Source organism: Pan troglodytes, chromosome 1, assembly GCF_028858775.2.
Source record: "Pan troglodytes isolate AG18354 chromosome 1, NHGRI_mPanTro3-v2.0_pri, whole genome shotgun sequence".
NCBI classification, from domain to species: domain Eukaryota; kingdom Metazoa; phylum Chordata; class Mammalia; order Primates; family Hominidae; genus Pan; species Pan troglodytes.
In genome coordinates, this window is record NC_072398.2 from 122,489,386 (window position 1) to 122,513,780 (window position 24,395).

Genomic DNA, 24,395 nt, shown 5'->3' on the forward strand with positions numbered 1-24,395 from the left:
GTGACCCTCCTCCCCAATAGTGGTTAGTGATGTACGTCCTCAGAAAAAAAGCTAAACTATTCGGGAAGGTTCATCTTTCCTTTAAAGACAATCATAAATAGAATTTAAATTCTTTTTTTTTTTTTTAATTTGAGACAGGGTCTCGCTCTGTTGCCCAGTCTGGAGCGCAGTAGTGTGGTCATGGCTCACTGCAGCCTCGACCTTCTGCCTCTGGGGCTAAAGTGATCCTCCAGCCACCACAAGCAGCTAATTTTTATATTTTTTGTAGAGATGAAGTTTCACCATGTTGCCTAGACTGATCTTGAACTCCTGAGCTCAGGCAATCCTCCTGCCTTGACCTCCAGTAGTGTGGTCATGGCTCACTGCAGCCTCGACCTTCTGCCTCTGGGGCTAAAGTGATCCTCCAGCCACCACAAGCAGCTAATTTTTATATTTTTTGTAGAGACGAAGTTTCACCATGTTGCCTAGACTGATCTTGAACTCCTGAGCTCAGGCAATCCTCCTGCCTCGACCTCCTAAAGTGCTGGGATTACAGGCGAGAACCACCATTCTGGGCCTAGAATTTAAATTCTATCTTGTAATTTAGGTTTGTTTAGAGTGTATTTATTGTTTTGTTTTTGTTTTTGACATGGACCTTCCGTGCCCGGCCCATCCTAAATTTTTATATATTAGTTTCCCATAAATTTTCTGTCATTCTCTTAATCTTTTCTTATCTATTCTGTTCTAACCCTTTAATATAATTTTTTTTTTTTGGGGGACAGAGTCTTGCTCTTGTTGCCCAGGCTGGAGTGCAGTGGCGCGATCTCAGCTCACTGAAACCTCTGCCTCCCAGGTTTAAGTGATTCTCCTGACTCAGCCTCCCAAGTAGCTGGAATTACAGGCACTGCCACTTATGCCCAGCTAATTTTTTGTATTTTTAGTAGAGACAGGCTTTCACCATGTTGGTCAGGCTGGTCTCGAACTCCTGACCTCAGGTGATCCACCTGCCTTGGCCTCCCAAAGTGCTGGGATTACAGGCTCATGCCTGGCCCAATATTTTTGTTTAATTATTTTTTCTAGACTCTAGTTTTGTATATTTGAGCCTGTACTAGGGCTTTAAGATATGTAAAATCAAGGACAAATTGAATGGAGATAGAATCTATAAATTAAAATGTGCTTTTTCCTCTCAATGTTTTATTCTTCCAAATCACTCTTGCAGGTCATTATTTCTAGATTTAAATTTTACTTCTTCCTTCTGAGGGGCATAGACAGAAGAGAAGTAAGGTGTGTTACACAATTAGATCTTATTGAAAAAAATTATAGCATGATAGGAATTTTATTAATAGTACTGTATCATTACTTTATACCTCTTGATCTTTTGTTTTTATTAATACTAATAATTGGCACCATTGATTTGACAATTAATAGGCATATTCAGCCTCTTCCCCATCCCAGCCCATTTTAAGAGAGTTAAAATGCTATATTAGCATTTTTTTTTGTTTTTTGAGGCGGAGTCTTGCTCTGTTGCCTAGGCTGGAGTGCAGTGGCGTGACCTTGGCTCACTGCAACGTCTTCCTCCCAGGTTCAAGCGATTCACCATCTCAGCCTCCCAGGTAGCGGGGACCACAAGCGTCCACCACCATGCCTGGCTAATTTTTGTATTTTTAGTAAAGACGAGGTTTCACCATGCTGGCCAGGCTGGTCTCAAACTCCCTACTTCAGGTGATCTGCCCGCCTTGGCCTCCCAAAGTGCTAGGATTACAGACATGAGCCACTGTGCCTGGCCTGTATTAGCATTTTAAATGCTTTTTATACTTTGCATTTTTCCCAAATTTATTTGACCTCATATCCTTTTTTATGGGGAGTATAAAAAAAGATATATGTACATTTCACAAGAAATGTGTTTCACAGAACACAATTTGAGAAATGCTACTTAATTATAATTTTTAACTGATAAATATTTAGTATAAGGCTAACAGTTCCTCTAATAATATTGAGCTGCTTTTTTGGAAGTATTTTTAAACCCTAAAAATATAAATAAACAATGTTTAATGTAGGAAAATTAAAAAATACCATAAGCCACAAGACCTCTCAATAATTGTACTCCCTGTGTTAGTCCTTTCTTATATTGAATCTCAGCTGGAGAAACTGATGCTGGGTTAGTTTTGGGTCTAAATCTTCTTTCCTCCTCCCTTCCTCCCCTTTCCCCTTTCCTTTCCTTCCTTCTTTCTTTCTTTTTTTTTTTTTTTGAGATGGAGTCTTGCTCTGTTGCCCAGGCTGGAGTGCAGTGGCACTATCTCGGCTCACTGCAAGCTCCGCCTCCCAGGTTCACGCCATTCTCCTGCCTCAGCCTCCTGAGAAGCTGGGACTACAGGCGCCTACCACCACGCCTGGCTAATTTTTTTTTTGTATTTTTAGTAGAGACGGGGTTTCACCGTGTTAGCCAGGATGGTCTCGATCTCCTGACCTCGTGATCCGCCCGCCTCGGCCTCCCAAAGTGCTGGGATTACAGGCATGAGCCACCGCGCCCAGCCTTCCTTCTTTCTTTCCTTTTTTTTCTTTTTCTTTTTTTTTTTCTGAGATGGGATCTCACTTTGTTGCCCAGGCAGGATCATGGCCCATTGCAGCCTTGACCTCCTGGGCCCAGGCAATCCTTCCACCTCAGCCTTCCAAGTAGGTAGGACCATAGGCCTGCACCACCATGTCTGGCTAAGTTTTTCTTTTTCTTTTTTTTTTTTTGGTAGAGACGGGCTCCCTCTGTTGCCCAGGCTAGTCTCAAACTCCCGAGCTCAAGCAATCCTTCTGCCTTGGCCTCCCAAAGTTCTGGGATTATAGGCGTGAGCCATCGCTCCTGGCCATGGGTCTAACTTCTTTTTTTTTTTTTGGAGATGGAGACTTGCTCTGTTGCCCAGGCTGGAGTGCAGTGGTGTGATCTTGGCTCACTGCAGCCTCCGCTTCCCAGGTTCAAGTGATTCTCCTGCTTCAGCCTCCCAAGTAGCTGGGATTACAGGCATCTGCCACCATGCTTGGCTAATTCTTGTATTTTTAGTAGAGATGGGGTTTCACCATGTTGGCCAGGCTGGTCTCGAACCTGACCTCAAGTGATCCGCCCACCTCAGCCTCCCAAAGTGCTGGGATTACAGGTATGAGTCACTGCACCTGGCTCATGAGTCTAAATCTTAAAAGAGCAATGTAGCTTCCTGTTTGTGCCCTTTGTAGCCCTGATCTCAATATGGAGTCAGGCTACAGCAATGGAGAGACTATTTGTTGAGGGCAAGGCCCTGAGGCTAACTTGTTTTGCTCCCTGTTTTATCTCCCTATTGTCTAGATCAGAGACTGGCCAATAGTATTTGTAGAATGAATTAATGAGTGAATAAGTACATGTGGAGTATTAGGGATGCCATTTGACTTTTTACTCATCATGGCTTGCTCAAGTCATCCATTTCCTACTTGATACTACTCAAGACAGATGGAATGAAAATGGCTTGTTTGTTGATGAGCAATTTTGATAGTGGTGATATTGTTATTGACTCTTTCTGAAAGTTAAGTTTTAAATGGAAAATTAAACCAAAGTTATATTGGGGAAGAAACAGAATTTTTTTTCTGTTTTTATTGTAAAAGCTGCTTTTAAAAAGTCTGTGATACTGGCTGGGCACAGTGCTTCATGCCTATAATCCCAGCACTTTGGGCGGAAGGCAGGAGGATAGCTTGAACCCAGGAGTTGAGGACCAATCTAGGCCATATAGGGAGACTCTGTCTCTACAAAAAATTTAAAAAGTTAGCTGGTCATGATGGTATGCACCTGTTGTCCCAGGTATGTGTGGGAGGTGGAAGGATTGCTTGAGCCCAGGGCTGCAGTGAGCCACGATCATGCCACTGCACTTCAGCCTGGGCAACAGAGCGAGACCCTGACTCAAAAAAAGAAAAGTCTATAATGCCCGTTATGCCTATCTTCTGTAGTGTTATACTATGGGAAAATGTGGATCTTCTTTCAGTATCTTGGTTATGTCTTAAGTTGATGGTGGTAATTTTTAACACTAAATTTGCCATAGATTATATATTATATGTGCATATTTTTATCTTTTCACACTTTTAACCTTGTATATATTAGGAATGCAATTAAGTTTTTATTTTAAAATGATTACATTGTTTAATTTTATAGGTCCATTCAAAAGCTTGGTGAATTAAATATTGGAATGGATGGCCTTGGTAATGAGGTATCAGCACTCAACCAGCAATGTAATGGGAGCAAAGGCAATGGATCTAATGGTTCTTCTGTGACTAGTTTTACTACACCACCCCAAGACTCTAGTCAGAGATTAACACATGATGCTTCAAATATTCATACAAGCACTCCTCGTAATCCTGGATCAACAAATCACATACCTTTTCTGGAGGAATCACCTTGTGGAAGCCAAATGTAAGTGCTTGACTTTGTAAAACTTGGAAATATTAACTTACTACTAATGGTTAGAAGGTTGAACTTGTCTTTGGAACCTTATAAATAAAAGTTTTTAGAGCTTACTGCCTACCAATATTTTTTTCCTAATCTGCCTTCATTTGTCTATATTCTCTTCTACCAACTTCTAAGTCTCTTTATAGTTTCCATTTTCCTTCTATTTTTCTTTTTGCTTCCTGACTACCACCAAGGCAATTATATTTTTTATAAGCCATCCTACTCAAAGAACCTACAGTTTTAGGATCTCTAAATCTTCTTGATTTTCTTTTTTCTTCAATTGGCATCTTTGAACAAATAATCTTAAAATTCAGACTTTCAGGGCATAGAAAGATGTTTTACAATCTGGTGGAATGATTGCAGCTGCAGTGTTGGCTGCTTTGGCAATTACAGCAGTGGAAGACTGCATATTTACATTTTCACTATTCAGGGAAAATTTTTATCTGCTATCATTAGTATACAAGTGTTAATTTATGCAATGGGAATAGTTAAGGAGCATTTTCTATATTCTTAGCATAAAACACTTTTCAGGGTGGTTCATTAAAAAATGTATAAGATGAGATTCCCAGCTTTTTGGCTGAGATTAAGTACAAAAATGTATAACTTGCTTTTGGCACTTGGATGCTTATAGGAATTCACTTTATAAATAATTAGTGTCAAAAACCTAGTTTTATTTCAGAGCATAAATTCAATTTTTGATTCTTTTCTGAATTTTTATTTTTTTAGTATTTGCTTTTTAATTACAGCTTTCATAATAGTTGTTTTGAGTACTTTCAAAACAAGAATTCAGATTTTAAAATTTAATTTTTGTTTTTGTCCATGTAATATACATACATGGTTTCAAAAGACAAATAGTACTTCAAGGCTTAAAATAAAACCCATCTTTGTCCATGGTTTTATTTCTTATTGGCTGCCATTTTCAACCTATTTGGCTGTTTCTCTTGATATATATACATACAATTTTTTTTTAAGATGGGATCTCACTGTGTTGCCTAGGCTGGTCTCAAATTCCTGGGCTTAAGTGATCCTCCTACCTCAGCCTCCCAAAGTCCTGGGATTACAGGAGTGAACCACCACACCCAGCCTTTTGCTATATATTTCCACATTTCTGAAAAACATACTTCTATTACTGTTTTGTTTTGTTTTTTTGAGATGGAGTTTTGCTCTTGTTGCCCGGGCTGGAATGCAGTGGTGCAATCTCAGCTCACTGCAACCTCTGCCTCCCAGGTTCAAACAATTCTCCTGCCTCAGCCTCCTGAGTAGCTGGGATTACAGGCATGTGCCACCATGTCCAGCTAATGTTTTGTATTTTTGGTAGAGACAGGGTTTCACCATGTTGGCCAGGCTGGTCTCGAACTCCTGACCTCATGATTCGCTCACCTCGGCCTCCCAAAGTGCTGGAATTACAGGCATGAGCCACCGCACCCGGCCTCTATTACTGTTTTTGCTATCTGTTGATTCTCTACGATACTCCTCATACATAGCACCCTCACTTTGTCTATCCCTTATTTCCAGTATATATCAATTTTTGTTTAAATCAGTATCAGTGTGATTTTGTTTAAATCAGTATCACATTACTATGACCTTGTAAATGTTATTTACAACTGGGTCATGTAGTGCCATATGATTATATTTCTTTTTCATATAGCTTCTTGTTTTTCCTGGAGACAGTAATTGCCTCAAGTTGGTGTTCATGTGTCTGTACATGATGAGTTTTCTTAATATTTATCACTAAACTATCTGTAAGTGCTTTGACAGAATTATAAAATCATAAAACTTCTCTCATTATTGTAAAAAGTGTCAGAAATTTCTCTATTCCATTTTTTCCTCTTGGGAGATGTCCCTCCAGGATCACTCCTGCTTCACTTTATATTTACTGCTTTTTGATCACTTTATGTAGGTCTAGATAGAATCCTGGGACTTTCCTCACTGTTCTCCTGGGATTTCCTTTGCATCATCTCTTTATTAGATTCCCTGTTTTTAGCATCTCACAGTTTCCTGAAAAGGGGTGCCTTAGAGGTGAAGTTTCTGAGACCTTGCATGTCTAAAAATGTGTTTGCTTTATTTTTCACCTTTTTTGTTAGTATAGCTGGGTATAGAATTCTAGGATGAAAATCATTCCTCAGTATTTCAAAAGCATTGCTACATGATCTTCCAGTTTTAGTGTTCTGATTTAAAAGTCTGATGCCATTTTGATTCCTCATTGTCTTTTTTTTTTTTTTTTTTTTGAGACAGTGTCTCACTTTGGCTCCCAGGCTGGAGTGCAGTGGTGCAATCTTGGCTCACTGCAATCCCCGGCCTCCTGGGTTCAAGTGATTCTTGTGCCTAAGCTACCCTACTAGCTGGGACTACAGGTACATACCACACATACCACCACACCCAACTAATTTTTGTATTTTTAGTAGAGATGGAGTTTCACCATGTTTACCATGTTGGTGAGGCTGGTTGATTCCTCATTCTTTGGGTGAGGCCTATTGCTCCTTCTACTCTGGAATTTTTCAGGTTCTTCTCTTCCCTGATAGTCTGAAACTTCATGATGATATAGAAGATAGACCTTAGAGTGATTCTATTTTTCCTTATTCTTCTGGGTATTTCATGGGCCCTTTTAAGTTGGAAACTTAAGTTCTAGGAAATTAAAAAAATATTATTTAGCAATTTCCTCACCTCTATTTTCTATGGATTTACTTTTTTTTTTTTCCTTTTAATTACATTTATTTTAATGCTGAATTTACTCCCGTGCCATAAGTTTTTGTTTCTTCAGTTTCTTCTGGGATATCCTTTTCTTCTGGGCAACCTCCTCTTCTGGTTTAGGAACAATCTGTTCCTTTTCCGTAAGGATCATCTCAATGTGGCAGGGAGAGCTCATGTATGGGTTAATCCGACCATGAGCTCTGTAGGTCCGGCGGCGCATCTTAGGTGCTTTGTTCACTTGGATATGCTCAATGACCAGAGAATCTACATCTAAACCCTTAAGTTCAGCATTACTCTCTGCGTTTTTAAGCATGTGCAGCAAAAATTCAGCACTCTTTTTGGGCCACCGACCTTGTGTCCAGCCCCACTGCTTGGCCTGTGCACACCTGCCAACTCCACCATTGTAACGTCGGAATGGTACACACTGTTTCTGTAAAGTGACATCTTTCAGATACTTCGTGGCTTTTCATATATGCATACCCTTGATGGCCTGAGCAGTTTCACGAGTGTTCTTAAAGTGAACACGAAGATTGGAACCTCTTGATTTGCATGATTTCGTGGGGTTCTCCGGGTCAAGTGAATAGCAAACCATTTTCACAGATTACCTCAGGCTGCTTCGGATTTACTTTTTTCTACCATCATATTTTAATTTTCTAAGAGGTCTTTCTTATTATCTAATTTCTTTTCCTTTTTAAAAAATAGATCTTGCTCTTGTTTCCTTATTAATCCGTTATTTCCTCTTATATCTAAGGATTTAAATTACATTTTTGTAGCTTTTGTTCCCTAAATTGCCTCTCTTCTCCCAAGTTCATTTTTCTGTTGATTTTAGTCTCTACCTTTTATCTCGGCTTTTTTCAGGTATCTAGAAAGCTTTGGCTGGCCGTAAACAGTGAGACATTAAAACAAAAGCTGGCTGGGTGTGGTGACTCACACCTGTAATCCCAGCAATCTGGGAGGTTGAGGTGGGAGGATTGCTTGAGCCCAGGAGTTCGAGAGCAGCCTGGGCAACATAGGGAGACCCCGTCTCTATTATATTTTATAATATTAAATAAAAATTTTAAAAGCTGATTGGAAGGAAGGGCTACATATGTGGGTGGATCTGTCTGCTTGTTGGCCTCACAAAAATTGATTAAGAGGAAACATAGTTTTACTAAGGTACCCTAAACTGTAAGTTTCTGATATTTTTTTCTCTTGGGCCAGATAATTTTCCTGAAGAGCATTCTCCAGTGTCCTGTCTGGGGTTGGATTTAAGCATAGCAAACAGGATTCTGGAACTAAGCAAGGGAAGGGTACTTGACATCTCACTATAAAATATGTGGACTTTGACTTAATTTTCTTTCCAGAATGGCTTTTCATCTCCTCCTTACAACTGTCATTGGTGCCACTGAATCCAGAGCTTATTTTAATAAATGTCTCCAGAGAGTAACTTTGGAGTCAGCTAGGATTGTTTGCTAAAAAGAAAAATTAGTGTTTGAAAGGGTAAATTAATTTAGTTTCTATTTTGATACATGGAGTAAACTTTACTTGAATTTCTACTCCCACAGCTCTTCAGAACATTCGGTCATTAAGCCACCTCTTGGAGATTCTCCAGTGAGTCTATCAAGGTCGAAAGGGGAAGAGGTAATACTTTGGGGAAGGAAGTTTTATTGTTTTCATATGCACCTGTAAATTTTGCTAAGAAATTTTCAATTCAAAGAAAGAACCATTTTAGTCAGACGTGGTGGTGTACAGTACCCAGGAGGCCGAGGCAGAAGAATGTCTTGAGCCCAGAAGTTTGAGATTGTAGAGTACTAGAATCGCACCTGTGGATAGCCGTTGCACCACTCCAACCTGGGCAACAGAGTGAGACCTCGTGTCTTAAAAAAAAAAAAAAAAAAAAAAAAAACCCACAAACTTTTACTGCTAATGTTGGTATTTATCTCGAGGCTCAAGGCAGTTGAGCTCTGAGTGGTGTAACTGAAGAGGGAGCCTTAGAAAGCACAGTTGGACACGTGGGAGTGTTCATATTAATGGCCTAGTAGTAGCCTTGGGACATGAATTGAGGCTCTGTGTTATTCTCTGAACCCTATGGTTAATTTCATTATTGGTATCTCTTTGGGCTTCTCATCGGTACACCTTTTTTTTTTGCTTTGGAAGCAAACATCCTTTCCTAGCTAGTATACAGCTTCACTCTATCTTACTTTTCCTAGTTCAGATTTTAACCCCATAAACAAAGGTGTTAATTTGAGATGCTTTTAGGGATGAAATAGATAACATAAATTAATAAAATTGACCATTTTTATGATAAGCACAAAGGAATATTTGTCCCTTGCAAAAGAAATATGCAAGTCCAGTGTTTCCAATTCCTTTGATTTAAAAAAAAATATTAGGCCAGGCATGGTGGCTCACACCTGTAATCCCAGCACTTTGGGAGGCCGAGGCAGGTGGATCATCTGAGGTCAGGAGCTCAAGACCAACCTGGCCAACATGGCAAAACCCCGTCTCTACTAAAAATACAAAAATTAGCCAGGCATAGTGGTTCACGCCTGTAATGCCAGCCACTTGGGAGGCTGAGGCACGAGAATTGCTTTAACCCAGGAGGCAGAGGTTGCAGTGAGCCAAGATCGCGCCATTGTACTCCAGCCTGGGGGACAGAGCAAGACTCTGTCTCCAAAAAATATATGTATGTATATATATTAATAGAGACATGGTCTGACTGCGTCACCCAGGCTGGTCTCAAATTCCTGGGCTCAAGCAATCCTCCCACCTCGACCTCCCAAAATGCCAGGATTACAGGTGCGAGGCACTGCACCTGACCTGATTTTCAAGAAAAGCTAGAAATCTAGATTTTTATGTGAAATCGCCTAGTTTTTTAAATGACAACAAATTAAAAAAAATTTTAAGGCTGGATGCAGTGGCTCACTCCTGTAATCCCAACACTTTGGGAGGTCAAGGCAGGTGGATCACCTGAGGTCAGGAGTTTGAGACCAGCCTGGCCAACATGGCGAAACCCAATCTCTTCTAAAAATACAAAAAATTAGCAGAGTATGATGGTGGGTGCCTGTAATCCCAGCTACTTGGGAGGCTGAGGCAGGAGAATCGCTTGAACCTGGGAGGCAGAGGTTGCAATGAGCCAAGATTATGCCATTTCACTCCAGCCTAGGCAACAAGAGCAAAACTCTGTCTCAAAAAAAATTTAAAACACTCTGGAGGACAGCAAATAAAATCAGTTTGTGTGGCTTCTGCTATAAAGCAATCTTTAGTAATTTTTGATGTGCTATAGGCCGTTTAGTTAATTAGTCGTTTTTCCTCCCTTTTTCTCTTATCTACCGCATGCTATTATATAATTTTGCAAACAATCACATTCCCTGTGTATGGATTATTGGAAAATGCAACATTTCTAGTCAAATTCATACAAATAATATCAGAATTCAATTCACTTACATAGGACATACATAGCGTAACACATCAGGTTTGCCCCCTACTCCTGCAAGGAGGATGTATTGCATGAATAAAGGCTTAGGTAGAGAGAGGCATAGTCTTTTCATTGCTGTAGTCATTATGGGTCCTAGACCTCTCAGAATACATCCAGAGCTGAAGTGATTTTCCTTTGTGTGTGTACTTGACATTCATACTTCTCAAAGCCAGGGTTTGGTTGAGTCTGACCGTACCTAGTGTAGAGGTTCCTGCACCGTGTCCAGTCAGTCCTGGTCAGGGTAACACGGTGGTTTCAAATGACATCAGTAGTAGGTTCACCAAAGCTTTTATACAGAACTGCTTCAGCATCTCTCTTCAGAAGAGACATCTGGATGGACAGGTTGACAGTTTAAAGTAAAAATGAGGCTAGGCGTGGTGGCTCACACCTGTAATCTCAGCACTTTGGGTGGCTGAGGCGGCAGATCACTTGAGCTCAGGGGTTCGAGACCAGTCTGGCCAACATGGTGAAACCCCATCTCTACTAAAAATACAAAAATTAGCCGGATGTGGTGGTGCATGCCTATAATCCCAGCTACTTGGGAGGCTGAGGCAGGAGAATTGCTTGAACTTGGGAGGCAGAGGTTGCGGTGAATCAAGATCGCGCCACCGCACTCCAGCCTGAGCAGTAGAGCGATACTCCATCTCAAAAAAAAAAGGTAGAAATGAAACATTCAAATGTTTCCATTAAAATTATTTTTACAGTTTTAAAGGGATGTTTGTTTATTTATTTATTTAATTTGAGACAGAATCTTGCTCTGTTGCCCAGGCTGGAGTGCAGTGGTGCGATCTCAGCTCACTGCAGCTTTGACCTCCCAGGCTCAAGTGATCCCCCCACCCCAGCGCCCTGAGTAGCTGTGACTACAGGCATGCGCCACCACACCCGGCTAATTTTTGTATTATTTTTCTTTTTTTTGGTAGAGATGGGTTTTCATCATGTTGCCCAGGCTGTTAAAGGGATATTTTATAACTTCAGCTTGAAATACTGAAATATTCATTGCTAGAGATAATGGTAAACATTTTTTCTTAAGCAGATTAATAATGCTTTATACTTCCTTCATTTAGAAACACAAATGATACTCTATTTGTTAGAACTTCTAGTGGGCTTTTTTTTTTTTTCTTAATAGTTAAAGAGAACTTAATATAGGAATGCATACTTATTCTTTCCTTCCTTCTTGGTGCCCCGCCCCTCCCCCCTTCCTATCTCCCCCTCCCTGACAGGTGTTGCCCAGGCTCACTATAGCCTCAACCTCCCAGACTCAATTGATCCTCCCACCTCAGCCTCCCAAGTACCTGAGACTACAGGTGCATACCACCACAGCCGTCTACAATTTTTTTTTTTTTTTCATTTTTATAGAGATGGGGTTTAGCCATGTTGCACAACCTGGTTTCAAACTCCTGGGCTCAAGCGATATGCCCAACTCGGACTCACAAAGTGCTGGGATTATAGGCATAAGCCACCGTGCCTGGCCCGTATTTATTCTTACATTTTGTCTTAATAATTGAAGAAAAACTTGAGTGTTTATGAACTGAGCTTAGTTTAGCAATGAGTAATGAAAAATAGAAAAATTAGGGAATTTGAATTTGCTACTTAATATATGGAGACTGCTGTCAGAAAAACTTCATGTAATCATATGTATTTAAAAACAATTGGCTGGAACCAGGTGCGGTGGCTCATGCCTGTAATCCCAGCACTTTGGGAGACTGAGGCAAGCAGATCACTTCAGGTCAGGAGTTTGAGACCAGCCTGGCCAACACAGTGAAACCCTGTCTCTACTAAAAATTCAAAAATTAGTCAAGCGTGGTGGTGGGTACCTGTAATCACAGTTGCTCAGGAGGCTGAGGCAGGAGAATCACTTGAACCTGGGAGGCAGAGGTTGCAGTAAGCCAAGATCACGCCACTGCACTCCAGCCTGGGCAACAGAGCAAGACTCCATCTCAAAAACAAACAAAACAAAACAAAACAAACAATTGGCTGGGTGCGGTGGCTCACACCTGTAATCCCAGCACTTTGAGAGGCCGTGGTGGGCAAATTGCTTGAGCCCAGAAGTTCAAGACCAGCCTGGGCAACATGGCGAAACTCCATCTCTATTTTTTTTTAATTAAAAAAATTAAAACTTTTTAAAAAAGGAAAGCAATAATACTGCATTTTAAAAGAATCATCTAAAGAATACAGAAATGGCCCATGGACATGGACGTTAACATGAACATAGTAAAATGGAATTTCCAGATTATAAACAATGGAAGATAGAAGAAACACCATTAGAAACTATCCAGGAGAAGCTGGCTGCAGTAGGGCTAAGGGATCTATAGGGCTGTAATGAAGCTTAGAGAAACATGGGTGACTTTGCAAACAATGTTTCCTCTGATGGTGCATTATTAAAAGGATTCAAAGATTTGCTGCATTTGTGGTAGCTGTAGGGGTTTAATATTACCTGGTGTCCCAGAGTAAAGATAAGAAGCATCACTGAAGACAATACCTGGAAGTATCTTAGTGGTTTCTTAACTCTCCAAAACAAGATTTCTTCACTGTAGCCTACTTGTCTGTGTGTTTGCCTCTTAAAGGATATTAGTAAGATTTAATAAAGTAAGAAAAAGATAGAGAAAAGAATATGTGGTTATTGGCAGTAAACCTAACATGATCCAACAAGAATAATAAAGTTCAAATGAATTTAAAATGGGAGAAAGATGAATTCTTTCAAATTCATTTTTTTAATAGGATGACTTTAATATTCATTCTTTCCATAGGATGACAAATCAGAAAAGCAGTTTGTTTGTATTAATATCCTAGAAGACACACAAGCTGTTAGAGCAGTGGCTTTTCATCCAGCTGGAGGTTTATATGCTGTTGGTTCAAATTCAAAAACTCTGAGAGTATGTGCCTATCCAGATGTAATTGATCCAAGGTAAGGATCAATGATTTGTGCTGCCATTCTTACCTTAGTTTTTAATTTAGCTGTATAGGTTCCTTTTTCAGAATTGCCATTCAGTAGTGTTTCAAATCTTACTTTCTTTCCTTCGATTAAACTTTATTTTCTGTTATAAAATAACTGTTTTTACTTTCAGTGCTTAGGAAATATACTTAAGTCATTAACTTCATAATTTTTTCATAAAATGTTTTTGATTACAACATTGCTCATTTATGACTTTAGACTTCTTTATTTCCATGGCTTTTGTATTTTGTTTTTTATCTGAAAAGTCTTTATATAGTAGACCCCCCTTATTTGCAAGGGATACATTTAAGAACCCCAGTGGATTCCTGAAACCTTGGCTGGTACTGAACCCTACGTATACTGTGTTTTTTCCTATTCATACACACCTATTTATAAATTATGTATGTAATTTACATATAACTCTTACTCTTTTACACTTCTTAAGACTTTTTAATTATAACCCTAGTTTGAGAAACAGGGGTGGGATTTTTCATTTATTTGCTTTTTTTTTTTTTTTTTTTTTTGCTATCTCTATGTCTGAAACCAATAATTTAGGCTTTTGGACTGTGGTAGCATTTAATGATTGGGAAAGGGAATATAATAAGGCCCATGTTAATTGATAGTATTATAATTTACTGGTGCTTACTGCATTATTTAAGTCGAAATACTTAAGAAAGAATGGCAAAATTCTCTATAAGGGAGTGAGAAATAGCAATAATTATGGAGGTAGAACCAAAGACTTATATGTTTAGGGTTAACTTGAACTTAAGGTAACTGTTTCTCATCTTTTGTATTTCTTATGCAGACACAGATGTTTCATAGGCTGTGAAGAAACTGATTTGAAAATAAATACATTTATTTAGCAAATATATATTTTGGGCTCCTATGTGCTAGGTACTATAGTTGTGCGTAAAACAAACATGTTTATTGGCTTCATGGAACTTCTTGTTTAGTGGGGAAGATGGATATAATGCAAATGAACACAAATATACATTTTGGTAAATGTTATGAAGAAAGATTACAACGTGCTGTGAGAATAAAATGGGGATGGAGTAGGGTGCAAACTGGCGAGTCAGAGAAAGACTTCTTTGAGGAAGAGGCACTAAAGTTGAGATCTAAGGAGGAGTAGAACCTAGCTATGTAAAGAGAAGGGAGAAGAGAATAATATAGAGGGAACGTGAGGTGAGAAAGAACTTGGCTTTTTTTAGGAACTGAAATAAATTCAGATTGGTTGGAAAATTATGAGCTTGAGTTTGATAAGGCCGCAGAGATAGACATGAACTAAATTAGGCAGAGCTTTCTAGCCATTTTATATTTCATGCTGAGTGCAGTGGGACACCGCTGAAAGTAGCAGATCAAGTGTAAATGTATTTTGAGATGATCACTCTGCCTGTGATTGGATGGCAATAAGAGGAGACACTGGGAGAGAGGGAGGAAGCTGTTTGTATTTGATGGTAATGTGATGGCAGTGGAGGTGGAGCAAAGTGGGTGGATTTGAGAGGTATAATCCATTTAAGGAAGGAATCGGTGGGACTTGGTGATAATTGGTTGTGCAGCTGAAAAGAAAATCTTTTTATCTGGTCTGTTCTCTAGATCAGTTTTTTGGGTTTTTTTTGTTTTTGTTTTGAGACAGAGTCTCACTCTGTCGCCAGGCTGGAGTGCACTGGCACGACCTCAGCTCACTGTAACCTCCACCTCCTGGGTTCAAGTGATTCTCCTGCTTCAGCCTCCTGAGTAGCTGGGACTACAGGCATGCGCCACCATGCCTAGCTGATTTTTGTATTTTTAGTAGCGACGGGGTTTCACCATGTTGGCCAGGATGGTCTTGATTTCCTGACCTCTTGATCCGCCCTCCTCGGCCTCCCAAACTGCTGGGATTACAGGCCTGAGCCATCACACCCTGCCTAGATCAATATTAAACACGTTTTAGGTATTAGAGATTTGTCAGTCTTCTTGTTTGTTTTTTAAACATTTCTTAATTATGAACATTTTCAAAGACTCAAAAGTAGACTAGTATGCTGAAATGCAATAGTTATCAAGATTTTTGTCACATTTGCTTCATTCATCTTTTTTTGTTCATTTGCTAAAGTATTTAAATCTTAGATATTTAACCCTTTCATCCTTCAGGATGAATCTCCAGAAACATGTACATTTTCTTACATAGACTTGATTTTATCATTATACCTGATTTAGAAATCTTTAGTGTCATATTAGTTCGTGTTTCAAAGTGTAGATAAAATGCTGTTACCCCACTAAGCCAATGTTTGACTGTCATTAAAGGACAAACTCTTGAGGAGCATGGCATTTAGAACCCTCCACAGCTGAGCCTGCAGTGCCTCACCCACCACATCACTCCTGCTCACTCTACTAAATACCTCATGCTTTTCACTGCTAGCCCCACAGACTCTTTCCATTGCTGCATGCTCAGCCAGTACTTTCCCTACTATATTTTATTGTCACTAAAGTGGTTCTCCTGCCTTCTTATTTTTCTGTAAAAATTTGCCTTATCCTTTAAGGCCCAGTGCTTTATACTGGACTATATAACAACTTATACTTGCCTTACTGTATATGGGTAGTCTCATGACAATATCTACCTGTACCAGATTTTAAACTCTGGACAGAACTCTTGCACATTGCTCACATTATATGTTTATTACATGTTTATTATGTGTTTATTATATGTTTATTACATGCTTATTGCATTTTTTTTAAATTTGGAAGCATTGTTAGCTTTTTAAATTTTTTTTGTTTCTGAGTTTAAAATCCATGAAAAATATGAGAAATGGAGATTTTTTTTTTAAGTCGTATATCCTGTTTCCTTTGTCATCTGAAATGAGAGTTTAGTATGATTTGGTTTATAATTTTACTTTTTGGGTTTTAAGTATGCTGCTAATTTTATTTCTTCTATGATTTTGAAAACTATTAATAAGCTGTTGTCTGACACACTTTTTCTCCTTCCTTCAAGAACAACTATAATATGGAACCTCATAACTGATTGTAGCAAGCAAGAAATTGAAATATATTTCTGTAATTTTTCTTTTCAGTGCACATGAGACTCCTAAGCAGCCGGTGGTACGTTTTAAAAGGAATAAACATCATAAAGGATCCATTTACTGTGTGGCCTGGAGTCCTTGTGGGCAGTTATTAGCAACAGGATCAAATGACAAATACGTCAAAGTGCTGCCCTTCAATGCAGAGACTTGTAACGCAACAGGTAGGGCCCAAGTATGTAAGCAGTAGCTAGCTTACCAGTGTATACGTTATGTTTTCTCCATGTTGTATTTCTGTATTGTCTTTAATGAAATCCAAGAATATAATCTTAAAGAATAGTTTTTTAAATAATTCTAATTGTTTAGTTACATTCATGAGGTATTACTCTTTCTTAGTAAATTCTTACAGGTGTCTAGGTGGTGTTTGAGTTTTATAAAATTATTATTAGAAAAATAGCCTTTAAATAGCTACCAGATGTTTTCTAGAGATCACCTGTCTTCTTTTTCTTTGGGATAAGAGACAAGATAACCCTGTGGTAATAGCTATTTTGATAAAATTCTTTGCTCAGTAAAGTGAAACTGCTTATAATACCAATCCCTAAATGAAAATACAAACCATATTTCTAAACCATTATTCTTGACCAGTTTTGAGGTAGTTTAGCAATCTCAAGTTATCACAGTAAGTTGAGCAGCATTTTTTTTTTTTTAATTCTTACTACTGTTTCAGGACCAGATCTGGAATTTAGTATGCATGATGGAACAATTAGAGACTTGGCATTTATGGAAGGCCCAGAAAGCGGAGGAGCTATTTTAATAAGTGCTGGAGCAGGAGATTGTAACATTTATACAACCGATTGTCAAAGAGGACAGGGCCTCCATGCTTTGAGTGGACATACTGGTATGTAATATCATCAAGTGCTGTTTTTCTTTTTGTTCAATCTGTGCTTTTTTTTCCTCTCTGCATTTTCTTTTCTAAGAGACAGGGTCTTGCTCTTACTGTCCAGAGTGCAGTGGCACAATCACAGCTCACTGCGGCCTCAACCTCCTGAGGTCAAGTGATCCTCCCACCCAGCCTCCTGAGTAGCTGGGACTATAGGCACGTGCTACCATGCTTGGATAGTTAAAATTTTTTTGTAGATATGGCGTCTCACCTATGTTGCCCAGACTGGTCTTGAACTCCTGGGCTCAAGCAATCATCCTGTCTCAGCCTCCCAAAATGTTGGGATTACAGGCATGAGCCACCATGCCTGGCCTAGTATGGTTTTGATGTTGTGCATTTTACTGAGTTTTATTTTATTTTTAAAATTGTCAATTTATTTGATAAATGTGAAAAATCTCTATCACATAGTATATTTGACTAACCAGACCACCACTTGCCCTGTAAATAAGGAGTACTTAGCTTTTTCTTTTTTTTCAGAGACAGGGTCTTGCACTGTTGCCCAGGCTGGAATGCAGTGGCTTGATCATAGCTCACTGCAGCCTCGAACTCCTGGGCTCCAGCAGTCCTCCTGCCTCAGCCTCCTGAGTAGCTGGGATTATAGGCATGAGCCACCTTGCCCAACTCTAGAGTGCTTAGCTTTGAATATGTTATGGAAAGATACTCTCCCACCTTAATAATTGAGTATATGATCTTTTATAGGGCATATTTTAGCACTTTATACCTGGAGTGGCTGGATGATTGCATCTGGTTCCCAAGATAAGACTGTTAGATTTTGGGATCTTCGAGTACCAAGTTGTGTTCGTGTTGTTGGCACAACATTTCATGGAACTGGTAGGTTTTTCTTTAAATGATATATATGGGAAAAAAACTTTGTAAATTAGACTAGCCTACTTCCTCTCCCCTGCAATATAAAAAATAGAAAAAATTGTGAAATAAATACTTGATATTTTATTAGTTACTTTCAGTTCTTTCAAAATACTTGCATTTGTTACCTTATTTGTAAAAATAATATTCAGCTTAGGGAACCAAGGCCCAGGGAGATTAAATATAATGTCCCAGATTGTCTGTTAGCAGGGCCATTTTAGAACTCAGACCTTTAGAAACATTTTTTAAAATGCATGCACATGGCAAAAAGTGAAATTGAACAAAAGAGTGTACTATTTTCTTTCCATTCCTATTTCTTGGTCTCTCTTTCACTAAAGGACCAATTTCTTATTTATTCTTCCAGAAATATTCTATAAATATGTAACCAGAAAGTTTGTATGTACCCTAATCTCCCTTCTCCTGTGAACACAAATACACACACACACACACACACACACAAATGGTAGCATGCATTACAAATTTCTCTTTATAAACTTAACAGGATGTCTTGGATTGTTCCATGTACTGTTCTTTGCATTGTACCACCTTTTTGGTTTTTTTTTTTTTTTTTGAGATGGAATCTCACACTGTCGCCCAGGCTGGAGTGCAGTGGCGTGATCTTGGCTCACTGCAAGCTCTGCCTCCCGGGTTCACGCCATTCTCCTGCCTCAGCCTCCCGAGTAGCTGGGACTACAGGAGCCCGCCACCATGCCCAGCTAATTTTTTGCATTTTTTAGTAGAGACAGGGTTTCACCATGTTAGCCAGGATGGTCTTGATCTCCTATCCTCATGATCTGCTTGCCTCAGCCTCCCACAGTGCTGGGATTACAGGCATGAGCCACCACTCCTGGCTGCATTGTACCACCTTTTAAGCATGGTATCTAAGAGTGACACAGTATTCTGCCTTTATCCTTACTTTATTCTGAAGTACCTTTTCTGCCTTTGTAGTTTTTTTGTTGTTGTTGTTGTTGAGACAGAATCTCCCTCTGTCACCCAGGCTGGAGTGCAGTGGCACAATCTTGGATTACTGCAACCTTTGCCTCCCAGGTTCAGGTGATTGTCCTGTCTCAGCCTCCTGAGTAGCTGGAACTACAGGCGCCCACCACCATACCCGGCTAATTTTGGTATTTTTAGTAGAGATTGGGTTTCACCATATTGGCCAGGCTGGTCTCAAACTCCTGACCTCAGGTGATCTACCTGCCTCCACCTCCCAAAGTGCTGGGATTACAGGTGTGAGCTACCACGCCTGGTCCTTTGTAGTTTTTAATAGCAGAATTAGAAGAGAATTCTATGGTACTATTCCAAGTGAAAAAGTCTGCCTTGTATTCTAAATTTTTGGTGTTTTTTTTTAATGCCTTGTTTATTCTTTTGAGTTTCATGGACTTTTTTCTGCACTTTGATTCAAACCAGATATGATGTTTTACAGCACATTTGAATCCATGATCATTGATTTGTTAAAATTTAGTTTGTATCATTTTCAAAATTAATATATGACATAGTTTAAGGCAGCAGTCCACAACCTTTTTGGCACCCACCAGGAATCAGTTTCGTGGAAGACATTTTTTCCATGGGTGGGGTGGGAAGGGGTAGGGATGGTTTAGGGATGAAACCACTGCAGATCATCAGGCATTAGATTCTCATAAGGAGCACGCAACCTAGATACCTTACATGTGCAGTTCACAATAGGGTTCCCGCTCCTGTGAGCATCTAATGCCACCACTGATCTGACAGGAGGCGGAGCGCAGGTGGTAATGCTCACTCACTTGTCGCTCACCTCGTGCTGTGTGGCCCGGTGCCTAACAGGCCATAGACTGCTATCAGTCAGTGGCCTGGGGCTTGGGGACCCCTGGTTTAAGAAATCAAGCAATTCAATAAGGCTTATTAAGAAAAACAGCATTGCCCTGGTTAAAATAATGTAAACAATGACTACTGATCTAACCAAAACTGATATAACTATATTGAAAAGATGTGGAGAGAGGAAGAATTTGTATGTGAATAAGGGAAATATTCGTATTTATTTATTTTCTTATCTTTAGGATTTATTGACTTCCTACCATAGATTAAGATTTAACTTTTTCATGTGCCTTTCCAACTCCCATCATCCCACATTCACATATATTTTTCCTCTCTCTGCATCTTTTCTTTTGTTTTGTTTTTTTGTTTTGTTTTGTTCTGAGACAGGGTCTTGTTCTGTCACCTAGTCTGGAATGCAGTGTCGCAGTCATGGCTCACTGCAGTTTTGACTTCCAGGTTCAAGCCATCCTCCCGCCTTAGCTTCCCGAGTGGCTGGGACCATAGGCATACACCACCCTGCCCAGCCCCTCTGCATCTTTTTGATATATCAATTTTGGTTAGCTCAGTTAGTCATTGTTTACATTATTTTAACCAGGACGATGCCATTCATGGCTTATTTTTTTTCCTGTGTATATTTTCCTTGGGGTTAATAATTGTGTTTGTTTGTTTATTTGTGTAGTTTCTATACACTTACCACTAATTTATTTTTAAACTCTAGCTTTCTACATTATTTTCAGGCCACTTTTCTCCATTTCAGAGACTTCTAGTTTTTGGTCGTCTCCTCTCTCTGATAACATTAATGTCTTCCTCTTACTGTATCTCTCCTCCTCTGCTTCTCTATCATGCACATACAAACATTTTATAGAATTGGCAATGCCAAAAATTCATCTCTTGATCTCCTTATCCCCCTTCCAGTTCTTACCCTCAATTTTTGCTTCCTTTTTTACTCAGATATCTCAAAAGTCTTGCCTATATATATCGTTAGCCATTTCCTTACCCTCAGTCTTTAACTTATTCTAATGTGGTTCCTGCTGCAACCATTATAACAAATGCTGTCTTTTTCAAGATCACCAACAAACTTCTGGTTGTCAAATCACTTTTATATCCTAATTTTGCTTCAGCTCTCAGTGTCATGCAACACAGTTGACTTCTTCCACTTTTCTTTTGGGCTTTCTGCTATTCTCTTACCTTTCTGGGTAATTATTCCTTTGCTGGCTCTTTCTCTTTGCTCAAATTCTAAATTCTGGCATTCCCTAGGGCTCAGGACTTTAGTCTCTTCTTTCTTTAGATGATTGCATCCATTTCCCCGGCTTTAAGTGTAACTCATATACTGAAAGACTTATATTTTTATCTCTAGCTGAAACCTATTCTGTGTGCTAGGCTCATAAAATTCTTTTTTTTTTTTTTTGCTTTTGAGACGGAGTCTCGCTCTGTCACCCAGGTTACCCAGGCTGGAGTGCAGTGGCGCAATCTCGGCTCACTGCAAGCTCCGCCTCCCGGGTTCACGCCATTCTCCTGCCTCAGCCTCCTGAGTAGCTGGGACTACAGGCGCCTGCTACCATGCCCAGCTAATTTTTTTGTATATTTTTTAGTAGAGACGGGGTTTCACCATGTTAGCCAGGATGGTCTCGACCTCCTGACCTCGTGATCCGCCTGCCTCGGCCTTCCAGAGTGCTGGGATTACAGGTGTGAGCCACCGTGCCTGGCCTTTTTTTTTTTTTTTTTAATTAAAGGATGGACTTTAATCTTTATTTATGGGACACTGTAAGATATGAAATTTCATGTAGAAATTAAAATGCATTCAGAGGACAAGCTTCATACAGTATATACAGCTTGGAACTGTTCAAGTATAGTTTCAGTGTAAAAAGTGCTACAATAACAAGCCACATTTAAAAAGAGTTCTTTTTTTTTTTTTTTTTTTTGAGAGAGTGTTTCGCTTTTGTCACCCAGACTGGAGTGCAGTGGTGCAATCTCTGCTCACTGCAACTTCCATCTCCCAGGTTCAAGTGATTCTCCTGCCTCAGCCTCCCAAGTAGCTAGGACTACAGGTGCGTGCCACCATGCCCAGCTTGTTTTTGTTTTTGAGAGTCTTACTTTGTCGCCCAGGCTGGAGTGCCATGGTGTAATCTCAGCTCACTGCAACCTCTGCCTCCTGGGTTCAAGCGATTTTCATGCCTCAGCCAGGCACCACCACGCCCAGCTCATTTTTGTATTTTTAGTGGAGGCGAGGTTTCACCTTATTAGCCAGGCTGGTCTCGAACTTCTGACCTCAGGTGATCTGCCCGCATTGGCCTCCCAAAGTGCTGGGATTATAGGCGTGAGCCACTGCGCCTGGCCTTAAAAAGAGTTCTTAGTAGAGAAACAGTAAGACAAACTTATACCAAACATGGTATATAACAACTTTATGCCTCAGCTACATGATCTAAAAGTTAAATATTCCAGGAGTTGCACCTGGCCGGGTGTGGTGGCTCATACCTGTAATTCCAGCACTTCGGGAGGCCGAGGTGGGTGGATTTCCTGAGGTCAGGAGCTCGAGACCAGTCTGGCCAACATGGTGAAACCCTGCCTTTACTAAAAATACAAAAAAAATTAGCTAGGCGTGGTGGTGGGCGCCTGTAATCCCAGCTACTGGGGAGGCTGAGGCAGGAGAATCGCTTGAACCTGGGAGGCGGAGGTTGTAGTGAGCCAAGATCATGCCACTGCACTCCAGCCTGGGCGACAGAGTGAGACTCTGTCTCAAAAAAAAGAAAAAAACCCAGTTACCTATTTTCCTGTTTATTGCTACCACTCTAGGATAAATAGCATAAACCACCATCATCTCTCAACTGAACCACAGCAATAGCTTCCTTACCGTACACTTTCACTTGTGCTCCCTTTAGTCTGCAATCCACGTAGCAGTCAAAGTATGCTTTTGAAAAAATAAGCCTGGTCACCTCACACCTTCAGTGACTTTAAATCTTAAAGTACACACTTGTTATCACGACCTACAGGAGCCTGCTTGATTTGGCATTTTTACCCTTCTAGTCTCACCTCAGATCACTTACTTTTTTCTTTTCAATTCCTGGAACGTGCCAAGCTCCTCCCATGTCCAGTAAAGCCATATGCTGTTTCCTTAGTTGGAAATGTTCCTCCTCTTGTCTTCTCATGCCTAGGTCCTTCGTGTCTTTAGGTCTTAACTTCAATGCCACCTAGCCAGAGAGGCCTTCTTTGACTTACCTAATTGGGACCTCGCCATTATTTTCTATTACTGAACTCTTATCACTATTTAAAATTATGTACTTGTTTACTTGTTTAGTGCTTACCTCCTCCAATAGATTTTAAGTTTCATCAAGGCAGCAATGATACCTGTTTTATTTTCAGAAGAGGTTTAGCACCTACCATAGTGCCTGGCCTAAGGGAGTAATGATTTAATAACTTTTTTGAGTAAATGAATGAAGATTTTTGTTGACACTATAAACTTTGTACGTGTAAAACTAAACTGTATTTCTCCTCTAAATCAGTTATTCTTCCCACCTTCCTTACTGTTTTTTTTTTTTTCCTCTTCCCTAGTTTTGATAATGGTTCTCTTATTTTCTCATGCAACTAGATCTGAAATCTGGGACTCATTTTTGCTTTATTTTAATTAACTGCCCCACTCAGGCAGTTAATTTCCAAGACTGTTGACTGTTTATTCAGGTTTTGTTCCTGAAATCTTTCTTGTCTTCTAGTGGCCTCTTTTGTTCTACAATCTTTCCACTTTAATTTGATACACATTTTCACTTAGATTACTCAAAGTACTGCTCGAATCATGTAATTTTCTTGCTTAGAAACCTACAATGATGCTTTACTGTTTACAGAGACAAGTTCAAAACTCTGCAGTTTGAGATTTAGGTGCTTGACGGCCTGGCCCTAACCTACCTTTTGCATTTCAGTTTCAAGCTGCCTTTCAAGTTAACTTTTATCTCCAGCCAAACTGATCTACCTTCCTGTAAGCTGTTTTATACTTTTCCTCTAAACCTTTTCTCATGTAATTCTTCCTGATCGTAATAGCCCTCTTCTCTTTCAGTATTTCAAGAAAAGATTATTCTTTATTACATACAAATGTACGTGTTCGCCTGTGTATACATACATACATACTCTTATTTATGCTGTTTATTGTTTTTCAAGGTCTAACTTGTGTCCCATTTTTTTATGAAGTCTTCCTAGACCACTTTGGTCTAGAGCAGTGTTATTCAAACTTCTTTTTTTTTTTTAATTTATTTTTTTGAGACAGGGTCTCACTCTGTCTCAAAAAAATTTATTATTATTTTTTGAGA

The 24,395-nt window shown here is 39.6% G+C and overlaps 1 protein-coding gene and 2 pseudogenes across 8 annotated transcripts in view; 2 read left to right on the forward strand and 1 right to left on the reverse strand.

Moving 5' to 3' along the window:
- WDR47 (WD repeat domain 47) overlaps window positions 1-24,395 on the forward strand; it is a 72,233-nt gene that overhangs the window by 42,416 nt on the left and 5,422 nt on the right. For all 8 annotated transcript variants that reach the window (XM_009427008.4, XM_513613.6, XM_054668390.2 and 5 more), the window contains exons 8-13: window positions 4,142-4,399; window positions 8,671-8,746; window positions 13,328-13,485; window positions 16,557-16,726; window positions 17,230-17,400; window positions 18,142-18,273. In XM_009427008.4, coding sequence (XP_009425283.2) covers window positions 4,142-4,399; window positions 8,671-8,746; window positions 13,328-13,485; window positions 16,557-16,726; window positions 17,230-17,400; window positions 18,142-18,273 — 965 coding nt within the window. The remainder of the gene's footprint in view (window positions 1-4,141; window positions 4,400-8,670; window positions 8,747-13,327; window positions 13,486-16,556; window positions 16,727-17,229; window positions 17,401-18,141; window positions 18,274-24,395) is intronic.
- LOC738394 (large ribosomal subunit protein uL22-like) lies at window positions 7,127-7,740 on the reverse strand (annotated as a pseudogene).
- On the forward strand, window positions 12,758-13,136 carry LOC134810664 (NADH dehydrogenase [ubiquinone] 1 beta subcomplex subunit 3-like; annotated as a pseudogene).